Source organism: Canis lupus, chromosome 5, assembly GCF_003254725.2.
Source record: "Canis lupus dingo isolate Sandy chromosome 5, ASM325472v2, whole genome shotgun sequence".
In the NCBI taxonomy this organism is placed as follows: Eukaryota; Metazoa; Chordata; class Mammalia; order Carnivora; family Canidae; genus Canis; species Canis lupus.
In genome coordinates, this window is record NC_064247.1 from 8,229,719 (window position 1) to 8,254,952 (window position 25,234).

Below are 25,234 nucleotides of genomic sequence, written 5' to 3' on the forward strand. Positions count from 1 at the left end.
TTTTTATTTATTCATAAAAGACACAGAGAGGCAGAGACATAGGTAGATGGAGAAGCAGGTTCCCTCAGAGGGAGCCTGATGCGGGACTCGATCCAAGGACCCTGGGATCACGACTTGAGCCGAAGGAAAATGCTCAACCACTGAGCCACCCAGGTGTACTTCAAGCAGCGTATCTGTGTTTTAACAAAAAGAGCCCAGGATTAGGAGCCATGAAGTCTGGCCCCAACACTGACCAGCTGTGCAGCTTTGGGGAAGTCACTCTAGTCTCTAGGCTTCCATTTTCTTTGTGTCAAACACTGTCCATCCTGAACAAGCCAAGGGGGAATCTCTACTTTTATAGAATTCATATTCAAATGGAGATGAGGTAAACAAATAGGATAATTTTATTTTATTTTTTTAAAGATTTATTTATTTATTCATGAGAGACCGAGAGAGAGAGAGGCAGAGATGCAGGCAGAGGGAGAAGCAGGCTCCATGCAGGGAGCCTGATGTGGGGACTCGATCCTGGGTCTCCAGGATCACGCCCTGGGCCCAAGGCAGGCACTAAACCGCTGAGCCATCCAGGGATCCCTAATAGGATAATTTTAGATAATGAATGAGTGATAAAGTAAAACAGGACAATGTGATAGAGCCTGGGGGTAGGGAGGAGATAAGGTGGTCATGGGAGGCTTCTCATGGAGGTGACAGTGAACTGAGATTTGAACAATGAGAAGGAACCAGCCTGTGAAGAGACCAGGGAACATGTATTTGAGACAGAGATGTCAGAATGTTGACGACTCTAATGCAGTAATGAACTAAACACATTTTGGAAACAAAAATGGCCCTTGTGCCTGGAATGTAGTGAGCGAAGAAGAAATAGAAAATGAAATTAAGAGATTTAATTCATTAGTGGCAAATTCACCAACACAGGTATAATTGTGATTATTTTTTTTAAAGATTTTATTTACTCATGAGACACACAGAGCGAGAGAGGTAGAGACACAGGCAGAGGGAGAAGTAGGCTCCATGCAGGGAGCAGGACGCGGGACTCCTGGATCACACCCTGGGCCGAAGGCGGCACTAAACTGCTGAGCCACCCAGGCTGCCCCGGTATAATTGTGATTAAAATATTTAGGACCATATAATGTTTGTCCTTCTCCGATTGACTTATTTCACTCAGGATAATACCCTCCAGTTCCATCCATGTCGAAGCAAATGGTGGGTATTTGTCGTTTCTAATGGCTGAGTAATATTCCATTGTATACATAGACCACATCTTCTTTATCCATTCAGCTTTCTTTATGTTTTTTTTTTTAATTTTTATTTATTCATGATAGTCACAGAGAGAGAGAGAGAGAGAGAGGCAGAGACACAGGCAGAGGGAGAAGCAGGCTCCATGCACCGGGAGCCCGATGTGGGATTCGATCCCAGGTCTCCAGGATCGCGCCCTGGGCCAAAGGCAGGCGCTAAACCGCTGCGCCACCCAGGGATCCCTCCATTCATCTTTCGATGGACACCAAGACTCCTTCCACAGTTTGGCTATTGTGGACATTGCTGCTATAAACATCGGGGTGCAGGTGTCCCGGTGTTTCACTGCATCTGTATCTTTGGGGTAAATCCCCAGCAGTGAAATTGCTGGGTCGTAGGGTAGCTCTATTTTTAACTCTTTGAGGAACCTCCACACAGTTTCCCAGAGTGGCTGCACCAGTTCACATTCCCACCAACAGTGCAGGAGGGTTCCCCTTTCTCCGCATCCTCTCCAACATTTGTAGTTTCCTGCTTTGTTAATTTTCCCCATTCTCACTGGTGTGAGGTGGTATCTCATTGTGGTTCTGATTTGTATTTCCCTGATGGCAAGTGATGCAGAGCATTTTCTCATGTGCGTGTTGGCCATGTCTGTGTCTTCCTCTGTGAGATTTCTGTTCATGTCTTTTGCCCATTTCATGATTGGACTGTTTGTTTCTTTGCTGTTGAGTTTAATAAGTTCTTTATAGATTTTGGAAACTAGCCCTTTATCTGATACGTCATTTGCAAATATATTCTCCCATTCTGTAGGTTGTCTTTTAGTTTTGTTGACGGTATCTTTTGCTTTGCAAAAGCTTTTTATCTTGATGAAGTCCCAATAGTTCATTTTTGCTTTTGTTTCTCTTGCCTTCATGAATGAATCTTGCAAGTTACCGTGGCCAAGTTCAAAAAGGATGTTGCCTGTGTTCTCCTCTAGGATTTTGATGGAATCTTGTCTCACGTTAAGATCTTTCATCCATTTTGAGTTTATGTTTGTGTATGGTGCAAGAGAGTGGTCTAGTTTCATTCTTCTGCATGTGGATGTCCAATTTTCCCAGCACCATTTATTGAAGAGACTGTCTTTTTTCCAGTGGATAGTCTTTCCTCCTTTGTTGAATATTAGTTGACCATAAAATAGTGAAAGGGAATAAAGGGGAAAGGAGAAAAAATGAGTGGGAAATATCAGAAAGGGAGACAGAACATGAAAGACTCCTAACCCTGGGAAACGAACTAGGGGTGGTGGAAGGGGAGGTGGGCGGGGGGGTGGGGTTGGGGTGACTGGGTGATGGGCACTGAGGGGGGCACTTGACGGGATGAGCACTGGGTGTTATTCTATATGTTGGCAAATTGAACACCAATAAAAATAATTTATAAAATTCAAAAAATAAAAAAAATTTAAAAATTAAATATTTAGGTCAGCAGCTGAGCGCCTAACTTCGGCCCAGGGAGTGTTTCTGAGGTCCCAGGATCAAGTCCCACGTCGGGCTCCCTGCATGGAGCCTGCTTCTCCCTCTGCCTGTGTCTCTGCCTCTCGCTGTGTCTCTCATGAATAAATAAAATATTTAAAAAAATATATTTGTAAGGTCAGAAATGCAGTTGTTAAGAAGTCCTGGCTCAAGGAAAGGACGAACTCCTAGGAAGCCTCAGCCTCCAAGAGGACCTATTAGAATATCAGACAGCAGAGTGCAGCGGACCTTTACAGCAACACCACAGGGCTTCACTCGGCTCATAGGCATTTATCTGTTGATCATTTTTTAGTTCCTTTTGTTTGGAAACATTAGAAGGCCCTGCACTGTCCCATCTAATAGCCACTAGCTATATGGAGATATTTACATTTGAATTACTTAGAATTAGATAAAATAAAAATTCAGTTCCTCGGTCATGTGGCCAGGTTTCAAATGCTTGATAGCCTCATATGGCTAGTGGCTATCACACTGGACAGCACAGACATGTGGATCATTACTACGATCACAGAAAGTTTAACTATGTTAGATAACTAGGTTATTACTGGCAAGACTTCATCTGTCAATAAGGATTAATCCTCCAGTCTTCTTGAGGAATCTCAAAACTTCTCCCAAATTTCAGGCCTTATGATAGATGAGATATTCTAAAAACAGGTCAGCTAAGAACACCTGACATTCTGGCTGCAAAATTAAAAACATCCATTTGGTTATACTGCTGCTCTCTGAATAAAATTTTCAGAAATGCAAAATGTGGGAGCATGAGTCTATAGAATGGTTAAGTGGACACTGAAGCTTAAGTTCTAAGAGTGATTGCTTGTTTCTAGAGCCTTGGACTTTCAATGTGATGTTTAAGGCACAGGAGACAAGCCCTTGGGGCTTGTGCAAGGTGAAGGATTAGAAGAGAGGATTTCCCTTAGGGCCAAGATCTCTAAGGTCCACAACCTCAACAAAAGGGCCAACTATTAAAAACAAAACAAAAGCTCTCCCACTATAGGAGACTAAGATATTTAGGAAGGTTATTTGCTGGGGCACCTGGGTAGCTCAGTGGTTGAGCACCTGCCTTTGGCTCAGGTCGTGATCCTGGGGTCCTGGGATTGAGTCCCGCATTGGGCTCCTCGCAGGGAGCCTGCTTCTCCCTCTGCCGATGTCTCTGCCTCTCTCTCTCTGTGTCTCTCATGAATAAATAAAATACTTAAAAAAATTAGGAAGTCTAATATTGGGACGCCTGGATGGCTCAATAGTTTAAGCATGTGCCTTCAGCTCGGGTCATGATCTTGGGGTCCTGAGACAGAGCCCCTTGGTGGAGGGAGGTCCCTGCTCAGCGGGGAGCCTGCTTTTTCCTCTCCCTTTGTGTGCTTGCACCTCCCCCCAAATAAATAATCTTTTTTTTAAAAAAAGAATGTTATTCATTATATTAACTGATTTAAAAGGGGGGAAAAACAAATCATCTCAGTAGATGGGGACATTGTAGACTAAATTTAAAACACATGCATGATAAGTAAAACTCTTAACGAGGAACAGAAAACTTACAACTTGTTAAAGAAAATTTGTACCAAACCAAAGATTGATAACAAATATCACATTTAATGGAGAAAAGTTGGAAGCATTCCTTTTAAAAGCATAAATGAAACAAAGATAGTTGCTATTGTCACCTTCAACATACTGGCTGGTGGTCCTAGGCAGCACAGAAAGACAAGGAACTAAAGTTTTTTGTTTTGCAAATTATATGATTGTCTTTACAGAAACCCAACAAAGTCTGTGGTTTTTTAAGTAATTCAGCAGGTTGCTAAATATTAGATCAATATGTAAAGTAATTATGATCCTTTCTACCAGTAATAGATAAAAAATATAAAAGTACCTTTTACAGTGGCAACAGAAAATATCAAGTACTAAGGAATAAATCTAATACAAGTTACTAATTATAAAACTTTACATTTAAAGATATCAATAGGGTAGCCCCGGTGGCCCAGCGGTTTAGCGCCGCCTTCAGCCCGGGGTGTGATCCTGGAGACCTGGGATCAAGTCCCACATCAGGCTCCCTGCAGAGCCTGCTTCTCCCTCTGCCTGTGTCTCTGCCTCTCTCTCTCTCTCTCTCTGTCATGAATAAATAAATAAAATCTAAAAAAAATAAAAAAATAAAGATATCAATAATGAAGACCTAGCATTTTTATGGAGAAAGATTCATTATAAAAGACCAATTCTTCCCAAATTAATCTCTCATCTAACACCGATGAAAATACTAATAGGTATCAGAAATAGGGATCAAAACTTCTTAAAAACCATAGTTAAGTGAGCCAGTGTGTCACTGATGCAAGGATACACAAACAGAAGAGACCCCCCCACGTGTGACAATATAATGGCAGCAGTGACATCACAACTGGTGGGAGGAAAGGATGGATGACTAGTAGTTAGTAAAGAATGGCAATTCAAATGGGAAAACAAATTGGACCTTTGACTTAGAAACCAAGAACAACAACATAATCAAACCCAAGCAAAACATCCTGCTGGGTTAAAGACCTAAATGGGAAATAACTCCAGAAGAAATTACAGGAATGGGGAAGGATTTCCCAAATAAGACAAAAGCACAGATTATAGTAAGAGGTAAAAGCTTTTATATTAAAAAAATAAAGCTGTTTTTTAAAAAATTTGTATATATATATATTTTAAGACTCCTAAAAACATACTCAGCTTTATTTTTTAAAGATTTTATTTATTCATGAGAGACAGAGAGAGGCAGAGACACAGGCAGAGGGAGAAGCAGGCTCCATGCAGGGAGCCCGATGCGGGGACTCTAGGATCACGCCCTGGGCCGAAGGCAGGCACTAAACTGCTGAACCACCCAGGGATCCCCCATACATAGCTTGAATATGCAGGAATAATGCCTGGGATTTGCTTCAAAGGGATCTGGTGGGGAGGGAACTGGAGTTATTGCTGATAGAAGCTTAGCTGAGTTGGTAACTATTGAAGCTGGGTGATGGGTATACGAGGAATTCATCAGATTTTTCTCTTCCCCTTTGGTATATGATATACATAGAATTTTTCATAAAAAAAGGCTAAAAAGAGAAAAAGAATATGGCAATAGATACAATTTTCACCCACCAGATCAGCAAACATTTTACAATCTGATGATTAAGTGTTAGAACATGAAAAAGTGGGAAATCCTATACACAAATGGTAGGAATATAAATTGACAAAACCAGTTTGGAAGCAAAGTTGGTATTTTCTACCCAAACTGAAGATGTGTATTTACTACCCAGCTGTTCCTCATCTAGGCTAAATCCTAGAAAATCTCGCTCATGGAAACATGTACAAAAATATTCATGGAAACATGTAGAAATTATTCATAAGCTCATTCACTTTGATAGCAACAAATGGGAAACAACTAAATGTCCATTTGCAAAAGAATGTGGCTAAGGGGACGCCTGGGTCGTCAGTAATTTAGTGCCTGCCTTTGGCCGGGGGGCGTGATCCTGGAGTCCCGGGATCCAGTCCCAGGTCGGGCTCCCTGCATGGAGCCCGCTTCTCTCTCTCTCTCTCTCTCTCTCTCATAAATAATCTTAAAAAAAAAAAAAGAATGTGGCTAAATAGTGGTCTGTTTACATACCGGAACAAAAGTGAATTTCCTGGCGTTATATATGTCCACATCGATAAATCTTGTTATGTCGTAAATGAAACAAATTTGTAGAATACAATTATAATGCCATTTACATACAGCACAAAACCATGTAAAGATAAACATGTTGTCAGGGATGTATAAATGAAAAGCTATCAGTGATAAAATTAAAAATTCAGAATGCTGATTAAATCTCAGGAGAGAAGGGAGAGAAGGGGATTAAAGGCACACAAAGGCAGCACCATCAGGATTGCAAGGTTTTGCTTGCTTCTTAAGCTGCGTGGAAGATACATGAGTGAACATTATAATTTTTTTGTATGTAATGAAATAATCCATAATTGAAACATTTTTTTTCATAATATATACAAATGTCGACTCATGTTTTACACCTGAAACTAATGTTAATATGTTAATTATATCTCAAATAGATCTCTCTGTGAAAGGAGGGAACATGGCAGGGGGAAGTGAGAGAAGAGGCATACAACTACAGATTGGGGAAAAAGTTCATCTTGGTTCAACAACAGACTTATTGAGAGCAGACGAATGAAACTTTGTCCTACAAGGTACACAATCATTGGCCAGAAGAAAGCTGCTGAGCTCTCTTAGTACAGAGGTAAAGAAGCTTGTAGAAGCCTGACTTCTAGTCAGACATTTGATGGGGCCCCCGTGAGTCAAAGCATCGGTGGGTCGGCTCCTAACCCAGGGCTAGGGGCTGAGCTTTTCCTTTTCTTCACCCCACCTGCTCCCTGCCCACATCCTAATTCAGGATGCTTTCTAGGTCTGTGATACACACGGAATAGAAATAAATACAGTACGGTGCTGAGTGCATCTTTCATGTAGCCTTGTGAAGTGAACAATGTCACCAGGAAAGAGAAGGGCAGTAGTGTGTGAAGGACTTGGTACCTGTTACATTCTCCTAATGCCAAGCAACTGGTGAAACCATCCCTGCTGAAGCATGCAGTGTAGGCTTCTAAGTCATGAAAGAACCAGGTGAGTCACCTCTTCAGGGGGGGATGTATCTTTATAGCAGCCAATTCTAGGGGAAGAAGATGTAGGTACGTGCCAGGCGTCATGTGTCCAGTTAGACAAGAGGCAAAAGACTGGTGATCATCTTGGTATCTGGACCTCCTGCCACCTACTATTTTTGGCTTCCCCATGGCCTTCCTGGGGAGTCCCCAGTTTCCTCACGCCTTCCTGGGGGAGTCCCCTGCTTCCCCATGACCTTCCTGGGGGAGTCCCCAGCTTCCCCATGACCTTCCTGGGGAGCCCACAGTAAGGGGTGTCTGATGGGCAATCTGACCCCAGGATCACATATAAAGTGCTACAAACTCTGTTTCCTTACACCTCGTCACATCTGCTGGAATCCAAGACCCTGTGGGGCCCTGAGCTCTCTAACTCGATTTCCAGCTTCACTCCAACTTTCTGGGTTCCGTGGTGATGTAAGAAATGTCAGCTGATGGTCTGCAGGTCTGAAAGAGCAAACAGAATCACAGGGCTTGTCACCCTTCCCAAATCCCAGCATCTATTTCCCCCAGTAGGCCTTGCCTCTTCTACCTTTTCATCTATTTTACTTCCAAACCGATTGTAATGTAATGCCCACCCCCACCCCCAGATACACAGTTCTTTTCTATTATTTTGCACCATTTTGCCTTACTAAGAGCCAGTGTCCCTCCTGGCATTTTCCTGGCTCTGGGTGGACATCAACCTGACTTCCGTGAGAGAAACCTAATAGTAATACTTATAATGATAACAGCTGATATTAATTGAGAACTTGGTATGTGGAAGGCTTTGCCTGTTATGAGTACTTTACAGGTGCAGGGCCTGATCTGATCACTTGTATAGAGAATATACTTATTTAGGTACCATTTTACCAATGGGGAAATCCACATACAAAGGGGTCAAATGACTTCCACAAGTAACAGCCTTTTCCAGAGCCTGCATTCTGAGCTACTGGACTACAGTGGCTGTGTCCCTAAAGCCAAAGTAGATCAGCTGCTGTGGCCGAGCCACTTTTCCTTTCTCCTTCCTCCCCAATAGCTTACAGCGCATGACAGCTTCCTTGACTTGGTGAAAGCCACCATCGGGTCCCCGGCCGTCCACGAAGTACATGAACCGGAGCTCAGCAGGGTAGGCAGCTCTGGTGAGGCCTGACATCAGGGGGATGGTGCGGCCCTCTGCCCCAGGGGCCTCACTCAGGGCCTGTAGCATCTGGTACTTGCACCATGGGTCCTGCAGGAAGCCCGGGGTGATGAGCAGTACGCGGCAGTGACTGCTGCTCAGTGCGTGGCACAGCTCTGACACGATGGCGCCGCCTGGGGTCGAATCCCGAAGCTGTAGGAAGCAGCGCAGGCTGGCCGCGCTGCCCTCCAGGTAGGAGACCAGCTCCTGGGCGGCCACCAGGTCCTCCTCACTGTGGCACACACACACATCATAGTCCTTGCTCCAGCGGCCACTACTGCCACTGCTGCTGCTGGCACCCACGTATGTTGATGGGGAGTTGGGAGACACAGCTGAGCTGAGGCCCAGGGGTGGGGGGTTGTCCTTGGACCTGGGCTGTGAAACATCACTGGAGGTACTTTCTGCAGAGTCGGACAGCTTCTTGGAGGTCTTCGACAGGACCTGCCTGAACCAGTCTGTGGAGACAGAAACACTGCTTGGGCCGGGTATTCTTACCAGATTGCGTCCTCATGGCCTTGCACAGAGGACCCCACCCAGGCAGGCCCACCCATCTCCCCACACTGGCAAACCATGCCACCTTACTCTCTCAGAGACCTACTGCTCTGCTATTTTGTACATGCTTCAGGACTTGCCTTAAAGGCTCCATTATCTTTAAAGGTTTGCAGAAGTCATAAAAACTCTGGCTGTTTTATGAGTCATGAGAATGCAATATATAAGCATACTGGCTATAGTTAATAATACTGTATTCCATATTACAAAGCTGTCAAGAGAGGAAACCTTAAAAGTTCTCACTACAAGAAAAAAAAAGTTCTTTATCTATAGTAATGGACGTTAACTAAATCTTGTGGTGATCATTTCACAGTATGTACAAATACTGAATGAATCATTATATTGTACCCCTGAAACTAATATAATGTTGTTTGTGAATTATACTTCAATAACTAAATAAACAAAACACCTTTGGTATAACAACAATATTCGGCGGGGGGTGGGGGGGGGGCGGAGAGGAAAGGAAATAAGTCTGACTTTCACCAGCCTGATTAGGAAAGATGTCTTTGCCCTATTCCAGAGGCTTATTCTGCCCAGAACTTCCAGCTAGTGCTGACTAACCAGCCATCTGCTAGTCGGTAAGTAGAGCCGTGTTAAGCTGGTAAGGATCAATCAGTTCCCAAACCCACTTTCTGCAGTGAGGGGAGGTGGATTTAGATTAAGGTGGGCTACCCGTTATGGGAGGGAAAGAGGAGAGGGACTGGCATCCATTTGGCCCTGAGAAATCCCAGATTGTTTCTGAATGATAAAACAAAAGCATGGAAGAGGGTTACTGCTCAGAGCTCCCGAAGAGCAGAGAGCCTAGTGATTCAGCCTGTACTTTAGAGCCAGGCATAGATCTCATTATGAACCTGCAGCCTGCAGCTCTATGTCTTCCATTTCCTCATCTGTAACAGGTTCATTTTAATTGTTGAGGGGGCAGCTGGGTAGCTCAGCGGTTGAGCATCTGCCTTCGGCTCAGCTTGTGATCCCGAGGTCCTGGGATCGAGTCCTGCATCGCGCTCCCTGCATGGAGCCTGCTTCTCCCTCTGGCTGTCTCTGCCTCTCTCTGTGTGTCTGTCATGAACAAATGAATAAAATCTTAAAAAACAAAAATGTTGTTGAAGGATAACTGAAACAATGCAGTGTCTGGTATACAGTGAGTATCCCTCAGCTTCCCCAGCTTTTGGTAAGGTCACAGAGTTCAGTGTTCTGGAGGTTGATTTTTCTCACTCTGCTTCGCTCCCTCCTCTGAACGGTTCTGAAGGACTTAGATGACAAGAAACATAATGCCACGTGCTCAGCACCCAGGTTTCCATGTTGGGAAAATTAGCGGAGCGCACACGGAAGAGCTGTGGGCCCAAAGGACTGAAGGTTCTGGTGCGTGCCTCTCCCCTCGCTCACCACGAACACCTGGGCTCTGAGGTCAAGGCCAGCGCCCACCATCGTCGGCCTCCCTGCACCTCCTGCCGCGTTAGGGCCGGGCAGCCCTGCCTCGTCGCCCACAGGAACACGGAGGAGTTCGCCCATCGCCCATCGCCACGAACAAGAGCGGAGGGAGGAGGAGTCTGCTTCCACTCACCAGCCACCTTGCCCACAGGCTTCCTGGACCGGGAGCGAGGAGCTGGGAAGGAGGTTGACGATGCCATAGTGCTGGGCTCAAAACTGGCCCCATGAGACCAGGCATTGGTAAAGCGAGAGAAGGGAGGGGACTCAGTCTTGACCTTAGGGAACAGCCATCCTGGAAGAGACGGAGAGAGGGGATCACAAAAGGTGTCCTTACCTTACTCTGTCCCAGCGCGTGGGCCCGAGATGTTCTCGCCCGGGGCCCGACAGAGGCTCGGCCTCCCTCCCTACCCCGTCCCACCTCTGCACGGCGGCAGGTCTGGGAGCTCAGCGAGGGAGGGCAGCTGCGCGAGGGACGCTGCGCTAGGGACGCGCCGCCGCCGCCGCACCTGGCCGGCGCACCTGGGGCTCGGGGGCGGGGCAGCCGGCCGGAAGCTCTGGACGCGCACTTCCGGGGCGGGAGGACGGGGAAGATGGCGGCCGGCGCCGCCGCACGGCGAGGGGGCTCTGGAGCCGCCCCGAGGACCCCCCCGGGAATCGCCCGGAGGACACACCCCGCACCTGCAGGCGGAGAAGCGGCCACACCGAAGTCGGCGCGCGGAGAACCGGCCCCAGAGCGCCGGGCTGCGGAGGTGAGGCGGGCGGGGGTCTGCGAGGTGTTGCGGCCCGCCCGGAGGCCTGAAGGCCGGAGCACTCGGCTGCGGTAGAGCCCCGCGGGCGCGGCGCTGCTCCCGGAGGGAGGGCAGAGGAGGGACGCGGGCGTGCGAGGGGCGCCTGGGCATGGCCGCGTTCGCCGAGCGGAGACTCCCGTCCGGGAACAGAGGCCGACCGCGGCAGGGCAGCAGCCCCGGGCAGCTCCGCGGGGCCAGGCTGCGCAGCCCGCTTACCGCCCCCCCCCCCCCCCACACACACACGGCGGCCCCTCGGCCAGAACCCCTCCCTACACGAACCCCTGCCCTCGCCGCGCCTACTGACGTGGTGCCCCGCGGCCTTCAGCGCTCGTGGAAGGAGCATCAGGTCTCTAACAAGCGCACCAGAGCACACCTGCTTAAAACTCACCAGAGCCTCTGCAGACGCCTGGTGTGAAGGGAGCGGCAGCCGAAACGCAGCCGCGCGGTGCACCCCGCACACACCAGACACACTAACCAGAAGCCAGGCCGCGCGCGCGCGGGCCCTACACGACCTCTCCTTCACGAGGCCGTCGCTTTCAGGAGCAGGAAACAACTGGCTTTTTCTAACAACGGAGAAGAAGGCGGAGACTCAGACAAAAATGCAAACACAGAGGAATTTATACCAAGAGAAAGGACAAAATAAGGCCATGGCCAAAATAAGAAAAACAGAAGTAAGGATGTCTGATAGAATCTAAATGAGAATTTAGAGGAGCACTCGTAAGGATGCTGTGTGGACTTGAGATGGCAGTCGAAGGCTTCACGGAGACCAATGTGGCACAGATAAGACAGGATTGCTGAGAGATAAAAGAGTTGCCAATAAATGAGGTTGGAAACAGGAGGGATGCAATGAACAACAGGATGAAAGAAGCAAAGGAACAAATTATTGACACAGAAGATAAAGTAACAGAAGGTAAGCAAACTGAACAAAAAAAAAAAAAAAAGGGATTACGCAAAACAAGGGTAGACTTAGGGAACTCAGTGACTCCATCAAATAACACACGAGAACATTCGTATTCTAGGGATCCCAGAGGGAGAAGAGAGAGAAAAGGTGGCAGAAAATTTGAAGAAATAATAGCTGAAAACTTCCCTAATCTGAGGAAGGAAACAGATATCCAGATCCAAGACTCGGAGAACCCCAACAAAGTCAACAAAGGCAGATCCACACCACAACATATTATCATTAAACTGGCAAAATATGGTAATAAGGGGAAAAAAAAATCTTAAAAGCAGCAAGACAAAAGGAGATGGTTACTTACAAGGGAAAACCCGTAAGTCTAGTCGCAGATTTTTAGCATAAACTCTCCAAACCAGAAGGCATGATATATTCAAAGAGCTGGGTGGAAAAATTCTCCAGTCACAAATACTCTATCCAGGATAGCAAAACTATCCTTCAAAGTAGAAGGAGAAATAGTTTCCCAAACAAACAAGGACTTCCTGTGTCAATGCTGAAATTGGAGGACAAATAATTATGTACTCAGATAGACAGATGCTGGGTAATAGAGAGCACATGCAAGAAACCTTGGGAGACTTTTCTTCTAGTCTACCTTCCCCTCAATAGTTCCTCCATCCACCTATCCATCGGCCCATTGACACACCCCTCTCTCCCTCCTTTCCCTTTTCCCTTAGCCATCAGCTCAGGGAGGTAGTGTCACATAATGAAGTCTACAGACTACAAGCAGAATGCCTGGCTTCTCACCTCTTAACTGTGTTCTTTGGTAAGCTACTTAATCTTGCTAAGCTTTGGCTTCTCTGTCCTTGAAATGGAAATAAAACTAGATTCTCAGGACACCTGGATGGCTCAGCGGTTGAAGGCCTGCCTTCGGCTCAGGGCATGATCCTGGTATTCCAGGATCGAGATCCACATTGGGCTCCCTGCATGGAGCCTGCTGCTCTCTCTGCCTGTGTCTCTCATGAATAAAATAAAAAATAAAATAAAACTAGGACTTCACAGCTTTATTGTGAACATAATTTATGTAAAATGCTAATGATTCATGGCATATAATGTTCAGAAAATAGTATGGGTTAGTATGTATTTTAAATAATCGAGAGATTGGAGGGATATATTATGTTCATGGTTTAGAAGACTCGTAATTTTGCCCAAACTAATCTTAAGATCAGTGTTGTCCAAATTATGGAATTTTTTTTTGTAGGGGGGGTGGGGATCGTCAAACTGCTTCTAAATTTATATGGAAATGAGAGGACCAAGCATCTCTTCAATGGGCAAATTATGTTTCCTTCCCACCACAATGACCAAGATGTCCCTGTTGGTGGAGTCTCTTTCAGCTTAGGTTTCTGAGAGGACACTATGTGGAGCAGAGCCCTCCCTCCTCTGAGATTGGAGTCTCAGTGTTTCAGTAACATTCCTGACATGAAAAGCTGGTCAAGACTTGGCTCCAGAGCTGGAGCAGTGGGCAGAGAGTTGCTTTCTCACTCTGACCTATCCACAGAGGTCAAAACAGACCGCAGGGAACTCACAGGAAAACAACTTATTTTGTGAAAAACATAAATTTTCAAATTGAAAGAATGTTATTTAATGTTGAGGATGATTCTCTATTCACTGCTAAATGCTATACACCTTTATGCCAAGCCAGTGACAATCAGATGTGTTACTGATGATTCATGAAACTGTATCAAAGTTCAAAAAAAAAGGAGAACTTAAACCACTGCAGCAAGGGGACAGAAAGAAGAAGTGCAGTGGGCACAGGATCCAGAGACAACTTGAAAGAGAAGAGCAGTTGGCTGCTAGGCCAGCCAAGGGGACCTGAAACAGGGAACATTGGCATGTATGTGTTTCTTTTCCCACCTCCTATTCTTTGGGTTTCAGACAGCCTGAGTGGTACGCTGAAGTTAAGGCAGTGCCCGATAACCATCGATTTTGAAATCCTTTTCCAGGTCTAGGGTGGCTGTCCCTCAGCATCTTCATTTCAGCCATTCCAGATGTCCTTTCTTATCCCCCAGCAATAGACATAATGTTTCTGGGTTTTTATATTTTTTAAATATTTTGTCAATTTTGCTTTAATTTTCAAAATTCATTATTTGGCTTTGATAGACTTACAAACTGGAGAATCGTTTGATACTCTTAATGTAGTTTAAAGATTAGAAGTTAACATCATACTCTTAACAGATGTAGGTTAAAAGTTTCAGTTTCTCATTTTATGGTGTGACTTGCCCATTTGGCCATACATAGATGCTGGTTTTTGGTAATTGCCTTTTTCATCGCTTGGTTAAGAAGCAATCCAGTTGCCCGAAGGCATATCCCACTGTAAGTGGGTTGGTATAAGCCCTTGTGACTAATGGTATGGAAAAGTTTAAATACAGGAAAAAACAGCATCTTTGACATAGGATAATTGAGCAAGATGGCAGATAAATTCCATTAACCCTCTACACTGTCTACTTGAAGCTATGAGTTATCACACCAAATATGCTTTAACCTTTACAAGATTTAGTACTAGTCATATACTGGGATGGAGGACATGTCATTGTCAAACAGAAGACTGATCCTGAATCTCCAAATGGAAGGTCTAATCACTAGTTCTGTTTAGCCTTGGATTCGTTGTGTGGCCTTAGGTCTAGTCCCTTTTCCTTATGTTTTTAAAAACTTCATAAAGGGATCCCTGGGTGGCTCAGCAGTGGAGCATCTGCCTTTTGGCCGAGGGCGGGGGCAGGGTGGGGGGTGAACCCGGGATCCAGGATCAAGTCCCACATTGGGCTCCCTGCATGGAGCCTGCTTCTCCTTCTGCCTGGGTCTCTGCCTCTCTCTCTCTCTGTGTCTCTCATGAATAAATAAAATCTTAAAAAAAAAAAAAACTTCATAAAGTAAAATGACATATACCTAAACACCTACTTATTTTTTTTTTTTTTTTTTTTAGATTTATTTATGAGAGAGAGAGAGAGGCAGAGACACAGGAGGAGGGAGAAGCAGGCTCCATGTCGGGAGCCCGATGTGGGACTCGATCCCGGGACTCCAGGACCGACGCCCTGGGCCAAAGGCAGGCGCCAAACCGCTGAGCCACCCAGGGATCCCCCATAAACACCTACTTTGTAGATAATTACAAAGGCTTGATAGAAAACTAGTAAAAGGGAAGCCCTGATGGCTCAGTGGTTTGGCGCCACCTTCAGCCCGGGGTGTGGTCCTGGAGACCTGGGATCAAGTCCCACGTCGGGCTCCCTCCATCAAGCCTGCTTCTCCCTCTGCCTGTGTCTCTGCCTTTCTCTCCTGTGTCTCTCATGAATAAATAAATAAATAATCTTTAAAAATAATAATAAAAAAAAGAAAACTAGTAAAAGCATCTTTAAAAAAAAGCAACAGCATGATACCTTTAATGTTTTTTAGAATGCTTTTGCAGTATTATATGTAGGAATATATTATGTGAGGGAAATATTACAAAGTTTCACTGTACAAAACACAAAGTGTATTAAGTATTATCCAATACCTAACAGGGGTCCAATATCTATTCTACAGGGAAAGTACTGAAACCTATGAAGACATACAATTTTAGAATAAGTATCTTATATAATTCATATTACATTTCTGTTAAGCTGGAATCACTGTCTGGTGGACAAGATAACAGTCCCATAAAGATGTCCACATCCTAATCCTTAGAACCAGTGTATATGCTACCTTCCATGGCAAAAATAGATTTTGCAGATGAGATTAAGGATCTCTCTTTTTTTCCCCCAAAGATTGTATTTACTTATTCATGAGAGACACAGAGAGAGAGGCAGAGACACAGGCAGAGGGAGAAGAAAGTTCCATGCAGGGAGCCTGATGTGGGACTCCAGAATCATGCCCTGAACCAACAGCAGGCGCTAAACCACTGAGCCACCCAGGGATCCCCAGGATTAAGGATCTTGAGATGTGAAGAATATCCTGGATTATCAGAGAGGGCTCAATGTAATCCTCCTTTTAAGAGGAAGGCAGGAGGGTCAGGGTGAGAGAAGTGACAACAGAGGTTGTGGGGCCATGAGCAGGGAATGCAGACAGCCTCTAGAAGCTGGAAAAGGCAAGTACATTGATTCTTCTCTAGAGCATTCAGAAGGAACATAGCCCTACTGATCCATTTTAGACTTCTGACTGCCACAACTGTAAACTAATAAATGTCATATTAAGCCACTATGTCTTTGGTGATTTGTTACAGAAGCAGTATTAAACTATTAAACTATCTTTGTAGGTCATGCTAGTGAACTGAAGAAGCATTGAATCTGAGTGCTAAAGGCTGGTCTCTTTAAAGATTTAAAAATTGTTTGAAATAGTTTTTCAGGGAACCCTGGGTGGCGCAGCGGTTTAGCGCCTGCCTTTGGCCCAGGACGCGATCCTGGAGACCCGGGATCGAATCCCACGTCGGGCTCCCGGTGCATGGAGCCTGCTTCTCCCTCTGCCTATGTCTCTCTGCCTCTCTCTCTCTCTGTGTGACTATCATAAATAAATAAAAAATTAAAAAAAATTACGACAAAATTAAAAAAAAAAAAAGAAATAGTTTTTCACTTCTTTGGTCAATAAATTATCCTTACACTTGATTTTGACTTTAAGAAGGTTAAGTTTGGGGCAGCCCCGGTGGTGCAGTGGTTTGGTGCAGCCTGCAGCCCGGGGCGTGATCCTGGAGACTCAGGATTGAGTCCCGCATCGGGCTCCCTGCATGGAACCTGCTTCTCCTCTGCCTGTGTCTCTGCCTCTCTCTCTCTCGCTCTGTGTCTCTCATGAATGAATAAAATAAAAAATCTTAAAAAAAAAAAATGGGGATCCCTGGGTGGTGCAGCGGTTTGGCGCCTGCCTTTGGCCCAGGGCGCGATCCTGGAGACCCAGGATCGAATCCCACGTCGGGCTCCCGGTGCATGGAGCCTGCTTCTCCCTCTGCCTGTGTCTCTGCCTCTCTCTCTCTCTCTGTATGACTATCATAAATAAATTAAAAAAAAAAAAAAGAATATTTAAAAAAAAAAAAGAAGAAGAAGGTTAAGTTTGGGGCAGCCCCGGTGGCACAGCGGTTTAGCGCCGCCTGCAGCCTGGGGTGTGACCCTGGAGACCCGGGATCGAGTCCCACATCGGGCTTCCTGCATGGAGCCTGCTTCTCCCTCTGCCTGTGTCTCTGCCCCCCTCTCTGTCTCTCTTTCTGAATAAAATAAATAAATAAATCTAAAAAAAAAAGGTTAAGTTTGCTTCTCAAACATTTGCTAAAATACTTGTTGGGCAGGATTGTTAGGACTTGCCGAGCAGTGTCACTTACAATGCTCAGTTTATTTGTTAATAACTTGATAGATACAATACTGTGTTTTAAGAGTGGTCTGCAGACTAGTAGACAAGCCCTAGGGTGGCCCCCCATGTTCGCACCTGCAAGTGTGGGCCAGACTCATAACTTGTAACCAATTGAATATGGCAAAGATTATGGAATGTCTCTCACCTGGTTACATTACTGTATACAGGAGGTGTATGTGTGTATATGCATTTATATGTATATATACATACACTGCATGTATTTATTTACTACATAAGATGTGAACATGTGGAGTGCCTGGCTGGCTCAGTCGGTTGAACGTATGATTCTTGAACTTGGAGTCCTGAATTTGAGCCACACATTGGGTGTAGAGATTACTTAAAATAAAAATGTATTAAAAAAAATGTGTACATGTGAATATAGCATATATATGAATATTGTGTCATACTGACGTATGAACGTGGGTGTGTGTTTAAATTCATCTTAGCAGACTGGAAAGAGATTCATTTACTGACTTTGAACAGATTGCCAGTTGTGTTGTGAGAGGGTCAGTGTCAAGAAATTGCGCAGCTTCTAGAAGCTGCATGATCTCTAGAAGTAACCTCTAGAGGAGAAGTGATCTCCGGCTGACAGCCAGCAAGAAAACACGGAGATTAATTCTGCCAACAGAGAACAACCTATGGAAGCTTGGTAGTAGATTCTTCCCCATTTGGATCCCCAGTGGCACTGTAGCCACAGCTAATACCTGGATTGAGGCCAGGTCAGACCCCAGCAGACGACTCAGCTAAGCTTTGCCTGGGCCCTTGACCCACAGAAACTATGAGATAATAAATAGGTGTTGGTGTATACTGCTGCATTTGTGGTAATTTGTTTTGCAGCCCAGAAAACAAATACAGGGACTAACTGCAGTTATGGTTTAAAATGCCAGTTCCCGTGCCCCGTTCCCAAATCTACTGAAGTAAATCTCTGGGTAAAGCTTGGGAAATTGATTTTTAAACACGCACCCCAGGATTCTGATGTACCTAAAAGATTGGTCTAATGGGTTATGTATGTGGTTCTCAAACCAAGCTGCATATCATTATCACCTAGAGAGCTTTTAAAAAAATACAGATACTCAAAAGATTAGATAGATAGATAGATAGATAGATAGATAGATAGATAGATAGATAGAGATACTCCTGAAAAACCTTATTCAGTATTTCAGAAATGGGGCCTGAGAATCTGTTTTTGAAGAGCTGTCTAGGAAAGTTTGATACAAGGAGCCACTAGTCTCAATTTATATTGTTACTTAACATTTATAAGCAGTGAAATGATTGAAAGCAGCCCAGTAAATCTTGGGATTGAATTTATGAGATAAATTCCAAATGACTGACTCTGCTTATAAAGTGAAATTTAAGATGGGACTCTAGCAGGCAGAAAACAGTCACCGAATTCTGGTTGATTAACTAAAGTCTTATGACCTGTATTAAAATAAATCATGTTCGCTGGCACACATGCTTTCAACACTATATTTTGTAAATCTTGAAGACTTTAAAAATGTCAGAAAGTATATACATCTGCATGTGTGTGTATAACAGCACCTATTTAAAAAAAATTTAATTATAGGGACGCCTGGATGGCTCAGTGGTTGGTTGAGCATCTGCCTTTGGATCAGGTCGTGATCCCAGGGGCCTGGGATGGAGCCTCGAATTGGAGCTTCAAATCCCAGGGGCCTGGGATGCTGAGCAGGGAGTCTGCTTCTCCTTCTCCCTCTGCCGTTCCTCCTACTTGTGCTCTCTCCCTCACTCGCTCTGTCAAATAAATAAATCTTAAAAAAAAATTCTCTTTGTTCTGAAACAGAATCATACAGGTACTAAAGCTCATTTTAACTAAAAGGATGCAAATTTGTATTTACTTTGCAGTAGATCTGATGTAGATACACAGCACTGGATGTACTGGAGATTGCGTCAGCAGTAACTTTATGGATGGATATGGTTTACAAATTCTGCATAACCTTTACATTAGTGCCCTATTGAGCTTACAAAATGACTACTTTTTATACATTTTTTTCTTTTTATACATATTTCTAAAGGGCTTTGGGAGGCATAGTTAGATTTTAAAAAAACCTTAAGATTTTAAAGAAAAACAATGCTGAGAGCTTCCACCACCAGAATAATCAAGACCTATCACATATTGGTGCACAAGTACACAGGGTGGACAGAAGGACAGGGTATCCAAAACAGACTCCCATCCATAGTCTCCTGATTTATGACAAGGCTGACCCTGCCATGCATTGGGGAAAATGGTGCTGCATCAATTTTGATAGGCTTGTGGAAAAAAATAAATCTTAGCCCATATCTCACACCATACAAAAAACTTAATTTCAAATGGATGGTAGATACAAGTGAGAATCACAATAAAGCTTTTGAGGAAAATACAGGAGATTATCTTCCTGACTTTACCTTCTGATTATTTAAAATTGAGAAGTAATTGACATATAACAGTTTCAGGTGCACAATACAATCATCTGATAAATGTATATATATGCTGAGATGATCACCACAGTAAGTCTAGCTAACATCCATCACTACACAGTTACACATTTTTTTCTTGTGATGAGAATAAATCCACTCTGTTAGCAACCTTCAAATATGCAATACAGTTTTGCACTCTAGTCACCATGCTGTAGAATTACATCTCCAGGATTTCTTTATTTTATTTATTTATTTATTTATTTATTTATTTATTTATTTATTTATTTCTTTATTTATTTATTTATTTTTGATTTCTTTATTTTATAATGGGAGTTTGTACCTTCTGATCTGACCACCTTCACTCATGCCCACCCACTACCCCGTGGGGTAAGCAAAGGTTTTTTTTTCAACTGATCATAAAAAACACAACCATACAAGGAGGAGGGGGGAAAAGATACATTGGGCAAGATGAAAATGAAGAACTTTTGTACTTTTGTTCATCAAAAGACATCTTCAAAAGAGTGAAAAGGCAATCTCCTGAGAAGAGATTTCAAAAATGCATATCCAATAAATGTTTCATAACCAGAATATTTAAGAACTATTGCAAACCAGTAAGAAAGAGACAATCTACAGAAAAAAATGGGCAGAAGAACACTTGGCAAAAATGATATCCAAATGTCCAATAGACACGAAAAGATGCGGATTCATTAGTCATAAGAGAAATGCAAATTAAAACCTCAGTGCAACAGCACTGCCTACACTAAGCAGAATGGCTACAATGAAAAAAAGAGACAATATGAAGTATTGTTAAGGGTGTTGAGGAATAGGAACTCACTGCTGGTGGGAGTGTAAACTCGTACAACCACTTTGGAAAGCCGTTTGGCACTAAAGTATGCTAAAGCTGAACAGAAACACACCCAGCAATTCCACTGTTAGGAATATACCCAACAGAGCTGCTACATATGTCCACCAAGAGACAGCCACAAGAATCCTCCCAGTACTGTTTAAAAAAAAAAAAAAAAAAAAAACCCAAACTGGAAACAACCCACGTCCATCAACCCAAGTGTCCAGCAGAAAGTAGAAATAAATTGCACAGTGCAAAACTACAAGTCAGTTGAGATAAATGAGCCACTGCTAAGTGCAGTATGGCTGCATCTCACAGGCTGAGACTGAAGTACCCGACACCAAAAGCAGGTACACGAGCCCATATTATCAAAAGTCTGAAACCAAGTACACTTTGATGTGAGAAGCCAGGATAACAGTTCCCCTTAGACGAACGTCATCACTGGAAGTGGACACAGGGCTGCTGGCGAGCCCGTGCTCTTATTGACCCTGGACGCAGGTTGCACAGAAAACGTTCACTGTGTGAAAGCCGGGTAAGCTGCACACTCACGATTGTGCAATTCTCTGAGCGCAGATCGTATTTCAAGATTTTTTTTACAAGGTAAAAGAAATAACTAGACGGGACCTTCTCTGACAGCCACATGCATGGCTCTAGGTGCCCTCTGGCCCGGTAGTTCTCGGGGCTGCCTCCCCGCGTCTTACCAGGGCTGTTGGGATTCCTGATTCACCCGTCCTGGGGGGGTGGGGGGGGACGGTGCTGTCACCCCGGCACCGCTCGGCGCCAGCCCAGACACCCCTCCGTGGGTCGGGAGCCCGACCACAGCCCTGCCCTCGCTGGGCAGGAAGCGCAAGGGATGTGAGGAGGCTGCGGCAGAAACCCCGCCGGGGAACATGGGCCGGGGGCTCCCTGCACGCGCTCCTCGGCGGCCCACAGGCTGGCAGCCGGCTAGGAGAGCCAGGTCGCCCAGGTTCCCTGTTCCGGGGGCAGCGGCAGCAGGTACGGGGGCCACAGAGAGGAGGCGGTCCTCCCCAGGCCCGGGGCAGGCGTGCCGCGGCCGTGCGGCCAGTCCCGCAGGCACCGCCCGGGCGCAGGGTGCCGCGGTCCCTGGGGTCCGCCCCCGCCCCGCAGACACCCCGCCCTTGCCCCCCACCGCGGGCACCCGGCCCCCCGCCCCGCAGACACCCCGCCGCTGCCCCCGCCCTCCCCACCGCGGGCACCCCCTTGCCCCCCGCCCCCGCCCGGGCTCACCTGCGCGTGGGCGGCGGCGACCCCTCCGCGGGGCGGGCGGGCGGGCGGGGGCTCGGGCTCGGGCTCGGGCTCCCGCGCTGCGGCCGCCGGGGCGAGGGGAAGTCGGCGCGCAGGCCCGGCTGGCGGCCGCCCGGCTCCGCGGCTCCTCCGGAAGCGGCGAGGCGGCCCGGCCCCCGGCCCCTCCTCCCGGGCCCGCACCCTGACCCCGGAGCCGCCCGACGCCGTCCCGGGCCGGGGAGGGAAGCAGTCCCGGGCCGCAGCCCTTGCCTCCTCCTGCCGCCCTGCGAGGCCCGCCGGGCCGCCCGTCTCCGTCCCCGGTGAAGGCGGACCCGGGGCCTGAGCGCCCCGCCGCGGCCCTGCGCTCACCCTGGCTCCACGCGCGCGCGCTTGCTCGCTCGCTCGCTCTCCAAGAAAGAAGAAAAGAGAGAAAAGAAAAAACTAGAGCTTGAACTCGGCCAAAGGCCACGCGGTGGGTGGTAGCGGCCTCAGGTGCGGGAAGGGAAGCCGCGACTCCCGCGGGGTAGCAGAGCCGCTGGCCAGTCCAGGGGCTCAAGCGCAGGATTTTTTTTCTCCAAAGATGTTACTCATTTACTTGAGAGAGTGAGCGTGCCCGGGGGGAGGGGCAGAGGCCGAGGGCGCAACAGCCGGGCGGGCGCAGGGCTCCATCCCAGCCCGGAGGCAGCCCCTTGACCTGCGGGCTTGCTGCGGGCGTTGTGAAACCCCGGCGGGGCGGGGGCTGGAGGGAATACACGGGGCATTTCCCAAACTTGTTTCACCACAGTAGAAATGGCAGTGGCCCTGAGCAGTGCTCCACCGCCCAGCGGTGTGGAAACCCGGCCCACACCCGGCCGATGTGCCCCAGAATCCTGGGGCGGGGGAGTTTATAGGCCCGAGGGAGGGCTCACGCTCTCCCTTGCAATCTGAGTTCCTACTTTTCTCAGCAGCGGGCAGAGCTAAGGAGGGACTAATCCCGGGAGGCAGCGTGGTCGGAGACGGTGCTCGAAGGCTCTGGAGGGAGGCCGCTGGGGTCCACGCGCAGAGCTCATCACTTACTAGCCCTCCGGCCTCGGGGAAGCGTGGAGCCTGCCTACGTCCGCTTTATTCAACGTCAAGTTACGGTGTCTGGTTCCCAGTGTTGCTGTGAGGCGTAGAGGAGATAAATTAGCAAGTCCGAGGGTTCTCTTACCCCTCATCAAACCCACCCCTGCTTTCCCTGCTGGGGCCCGACCTCTGCCGTTCCCCCGCCCACCGTGGGCACCTGGGCTCCTCAAGGCCCCTCTTTTGGAAAGGCTCACTTCTGCAGCTTATGAAGCATTTCTTAAGCCCTTCCCAGCTTTGCTCACCATTCCGGTAGCACCTTGTGTTGCTGGGACTTGAGCCTAGGAGGGTTGGCCCTCCCACTGCCCCCAGAAGTCTCCGAAGCCAGGGGTCCGCCTCGGGCCCCAGGGACTCAGGTAGACACTGGCTGGCGTGGTAAGGGACACGCAGGCCACAGCCTGCAGCTGGGGCAGAGGTGGAGGAGGCCGGACTCCAACGCTCAGTCTCCTGCGGGAGGCAGACGGCGTGACAGCGCTCTCCCTCAAGCTTGAGGAAAGCCCCGTGCAGGTGCAGAGGCTTCCCGAACGCATTCCTCAGTCCTCTGTGTCGTCTTGAGGTAGATCCAGGGTGAGCGGCCAGGTGAAGGCCCCTCTCCTCCTGCCCCACAGAGGGGGGTGAACACAGGGCAGCCCACGAGGCTAGCTCACAGCCTTCGCCGCAGTTGTCCCTACCCAGGCCCCTGGCAAGTTCCTTCCTGTCTTTCAGCACCGGAGGCTCTTCCTCTTGCTCACCTTGTGGTTCCTGGCTCTTGGCCGCACCCACCCACGGGCTTCTCCAGTTCCCTCACCTCGCAGCGCCCCGCCCGTCCTCCTCCCTCACGCCCGGCATCAGTCAGGCCGGCCTTCTTTTTCATTCTTCTCCCCCAAGACCCCTTTTGAGGGGGAATGAGCATTTTACTAGCTGTCTCTACTCCCACTCACTTCTTCCCAACAACTGTCACCTCAAACCCCACGGGGGGTTTCTTCCAGAAGTGCTGTCCCTGGGGTCCCCACTGACACACTTGGTACTGGCCCAGCCTGTGCGCATGTGTGGCTACTGCTGACCCCTCCTTCTGGGTTCTTGTGACTCCTCACGCTTCTGGCTTTTCTCCTGCCTCTCTAGCCACCTCTTAGGCTTCCTCTCCTTTGGTTCAACCCCTAAATGTGAGAGGGGTCCTACAGCTTCCCCCCTTGGTCCCCAGCCCCCTACTCTTCTCCCGCTGTGGGGTGATGCCACTCTCTTCCACAGTGTCCATCTCTCGACAGCCCAGATCCTCCTGAGGGGCCACACAATAAGTTCTACTCCCGGTTAGACATCTCCTCCAGGTGTCCTGTGGGCACCCTTGACTCCGCGTGTCCCAGACACCTTATCCCTCGCGCTGCTCCTCCCTGGTGTTCCTTACTCTGTGAAAGGCAAGACGTATAGCTAGTGTCTGAGCCAAAAACCCGAGTCTTACTTGGCCGTCTTTCATCACTGCTGTCACTTCTTAGACGCACATGCTTCTTGCCAGGACGGTGCAGGCCCCCTTGTCCCTGCCATGTGGACTGAAGCGACGGCTCGCATCTGCCCTCCTGCCCTGACATCATAATCTAGTCTCCACAAGGCAGTTGGGGTGATTTTTCTAAAAGGAAAATTGGAGTGTGTCGCTTCCCTGTTGAAAGTGCACAGAATACGCCCCAAGCTCCGCAGATGGCTCTTCAGCCCCCGGCCCTGCCCTGCTTCTTAGCACTCCTCTTCCTTCACCCCGTGACCTTGCTCGGACGAATCACTTACTGTCCCTTGAACCTCACTGACTCTTGGTCCTGGGCGTTTGTACTGGGTTTCCCCACAGCCTGGAATCACTTATTCCCGGCCCTCCGGGGCCTGCACTCCATCTGACCTGGGCAGAGGGGCAGGGCGGAGATAAGAACACTCGAGTGAGGACCTACAGGATGCCTTGCCTGGTTCCCCTAACATGTAGCCCTGGGCCTGGCCAAGGGTTGGAGCTGAAAAAATAGTCCATACACGAATGAACCCTTCCCTTCCCTCCATGGCCAAACCCCTGCAGGAACTCAGGAAGAGGAGGCATTAGTCTGCAAACAAGATGCCTCCACCCAGGACTTAAGAATGGTCCCGCGAGGC

The 25,234-nt window shown here is 47.4% G+C and overlaps 1 protein-coding gene and 1 long non-coding RNA gene across 10 annotated transcripts; one reads left to right on the forward strand and one right to left on the reverse strand.

Annotated features, from left to right (window-relative positions):
* Positions 1–25,189, reverse strand: LOC112671091 (TIR domain containing adaptor protein). Of its 9 annotated transcripts, none has more exons than XR_007410606.1 (5): positions 10,913–11,051; positions 10,628–10,786; positions 8,382–8,972; positions 7,682–7,808; positions 1–173 (listed from the first exon to the last, which is right to left on the reverse strand). XR_007410606.1 is itself a non-coding variant. In XM_035717077.2 (5 exons), exons 3-5 carry the CDS (start codon positions 10,692–10,694, stop codon positions 7,789–7,791), a joined length of 678 nt encoding a protein of 225 aa, XP_035572970.2. In that variant the 5' UTR covers positions 10,695–10,786; positions 22,403–23,174; positions 23,380–25,189; the 3' UTR covers positions 4,291–7,788. The 9 variants fall into 9 exon arrangements, 6 of the variants coding, with proteins under 6 accessions (XP_035572970.2, XP_048965733.1, XP_025320761.3 ...); XR_007410605.1 differs by lacking the exon at positions 1–173 and adding an exon at positions 361–2,370; XR_007410604.1 differs by lacking the exon at positions 1–173 and adding an exon at positions 4,291–7,375.
* LOC118354898 (uncharacterized) lies at positions 11,062–13,222 on the forward strand. The gene is made up of 2 exons (XR_004816296.2): positions 11,062–11,243; positions 11,823–13,222. It is a non-coding gene; the product is annotated as an uncharacterized LOC118354898 (long non-coding RNA).
* Positions 25,190–25,234: the final 45 nt, after the last annotated feature.

Bases quoted from the DNA above. Each gene is read 5' to 3' on its own strand.
- LOC112671091 (XM_035717077.2), bottom strand. From the start codon at position 10,694: ATGGCATCGTCAACCTCCTTCCCAGCTCCTCGCTCCCGGTCCAGGAAG. The intron at 8,973-10,627 runs GTGAGTGGAAGC...CTGTCTCCACAG, and splicing joins GCCTGTGGGCAAGGTGGCTG to ACTGGTTCAGGCAGGTCCTG. The intron at 7,809-8,381 runs GTAAGCTATTGG...TTGCTCTTTCAG, and splicing joins CAAGGAAGCTGTCATGCGCT to ACCTGCAGACCATCAGCTGA.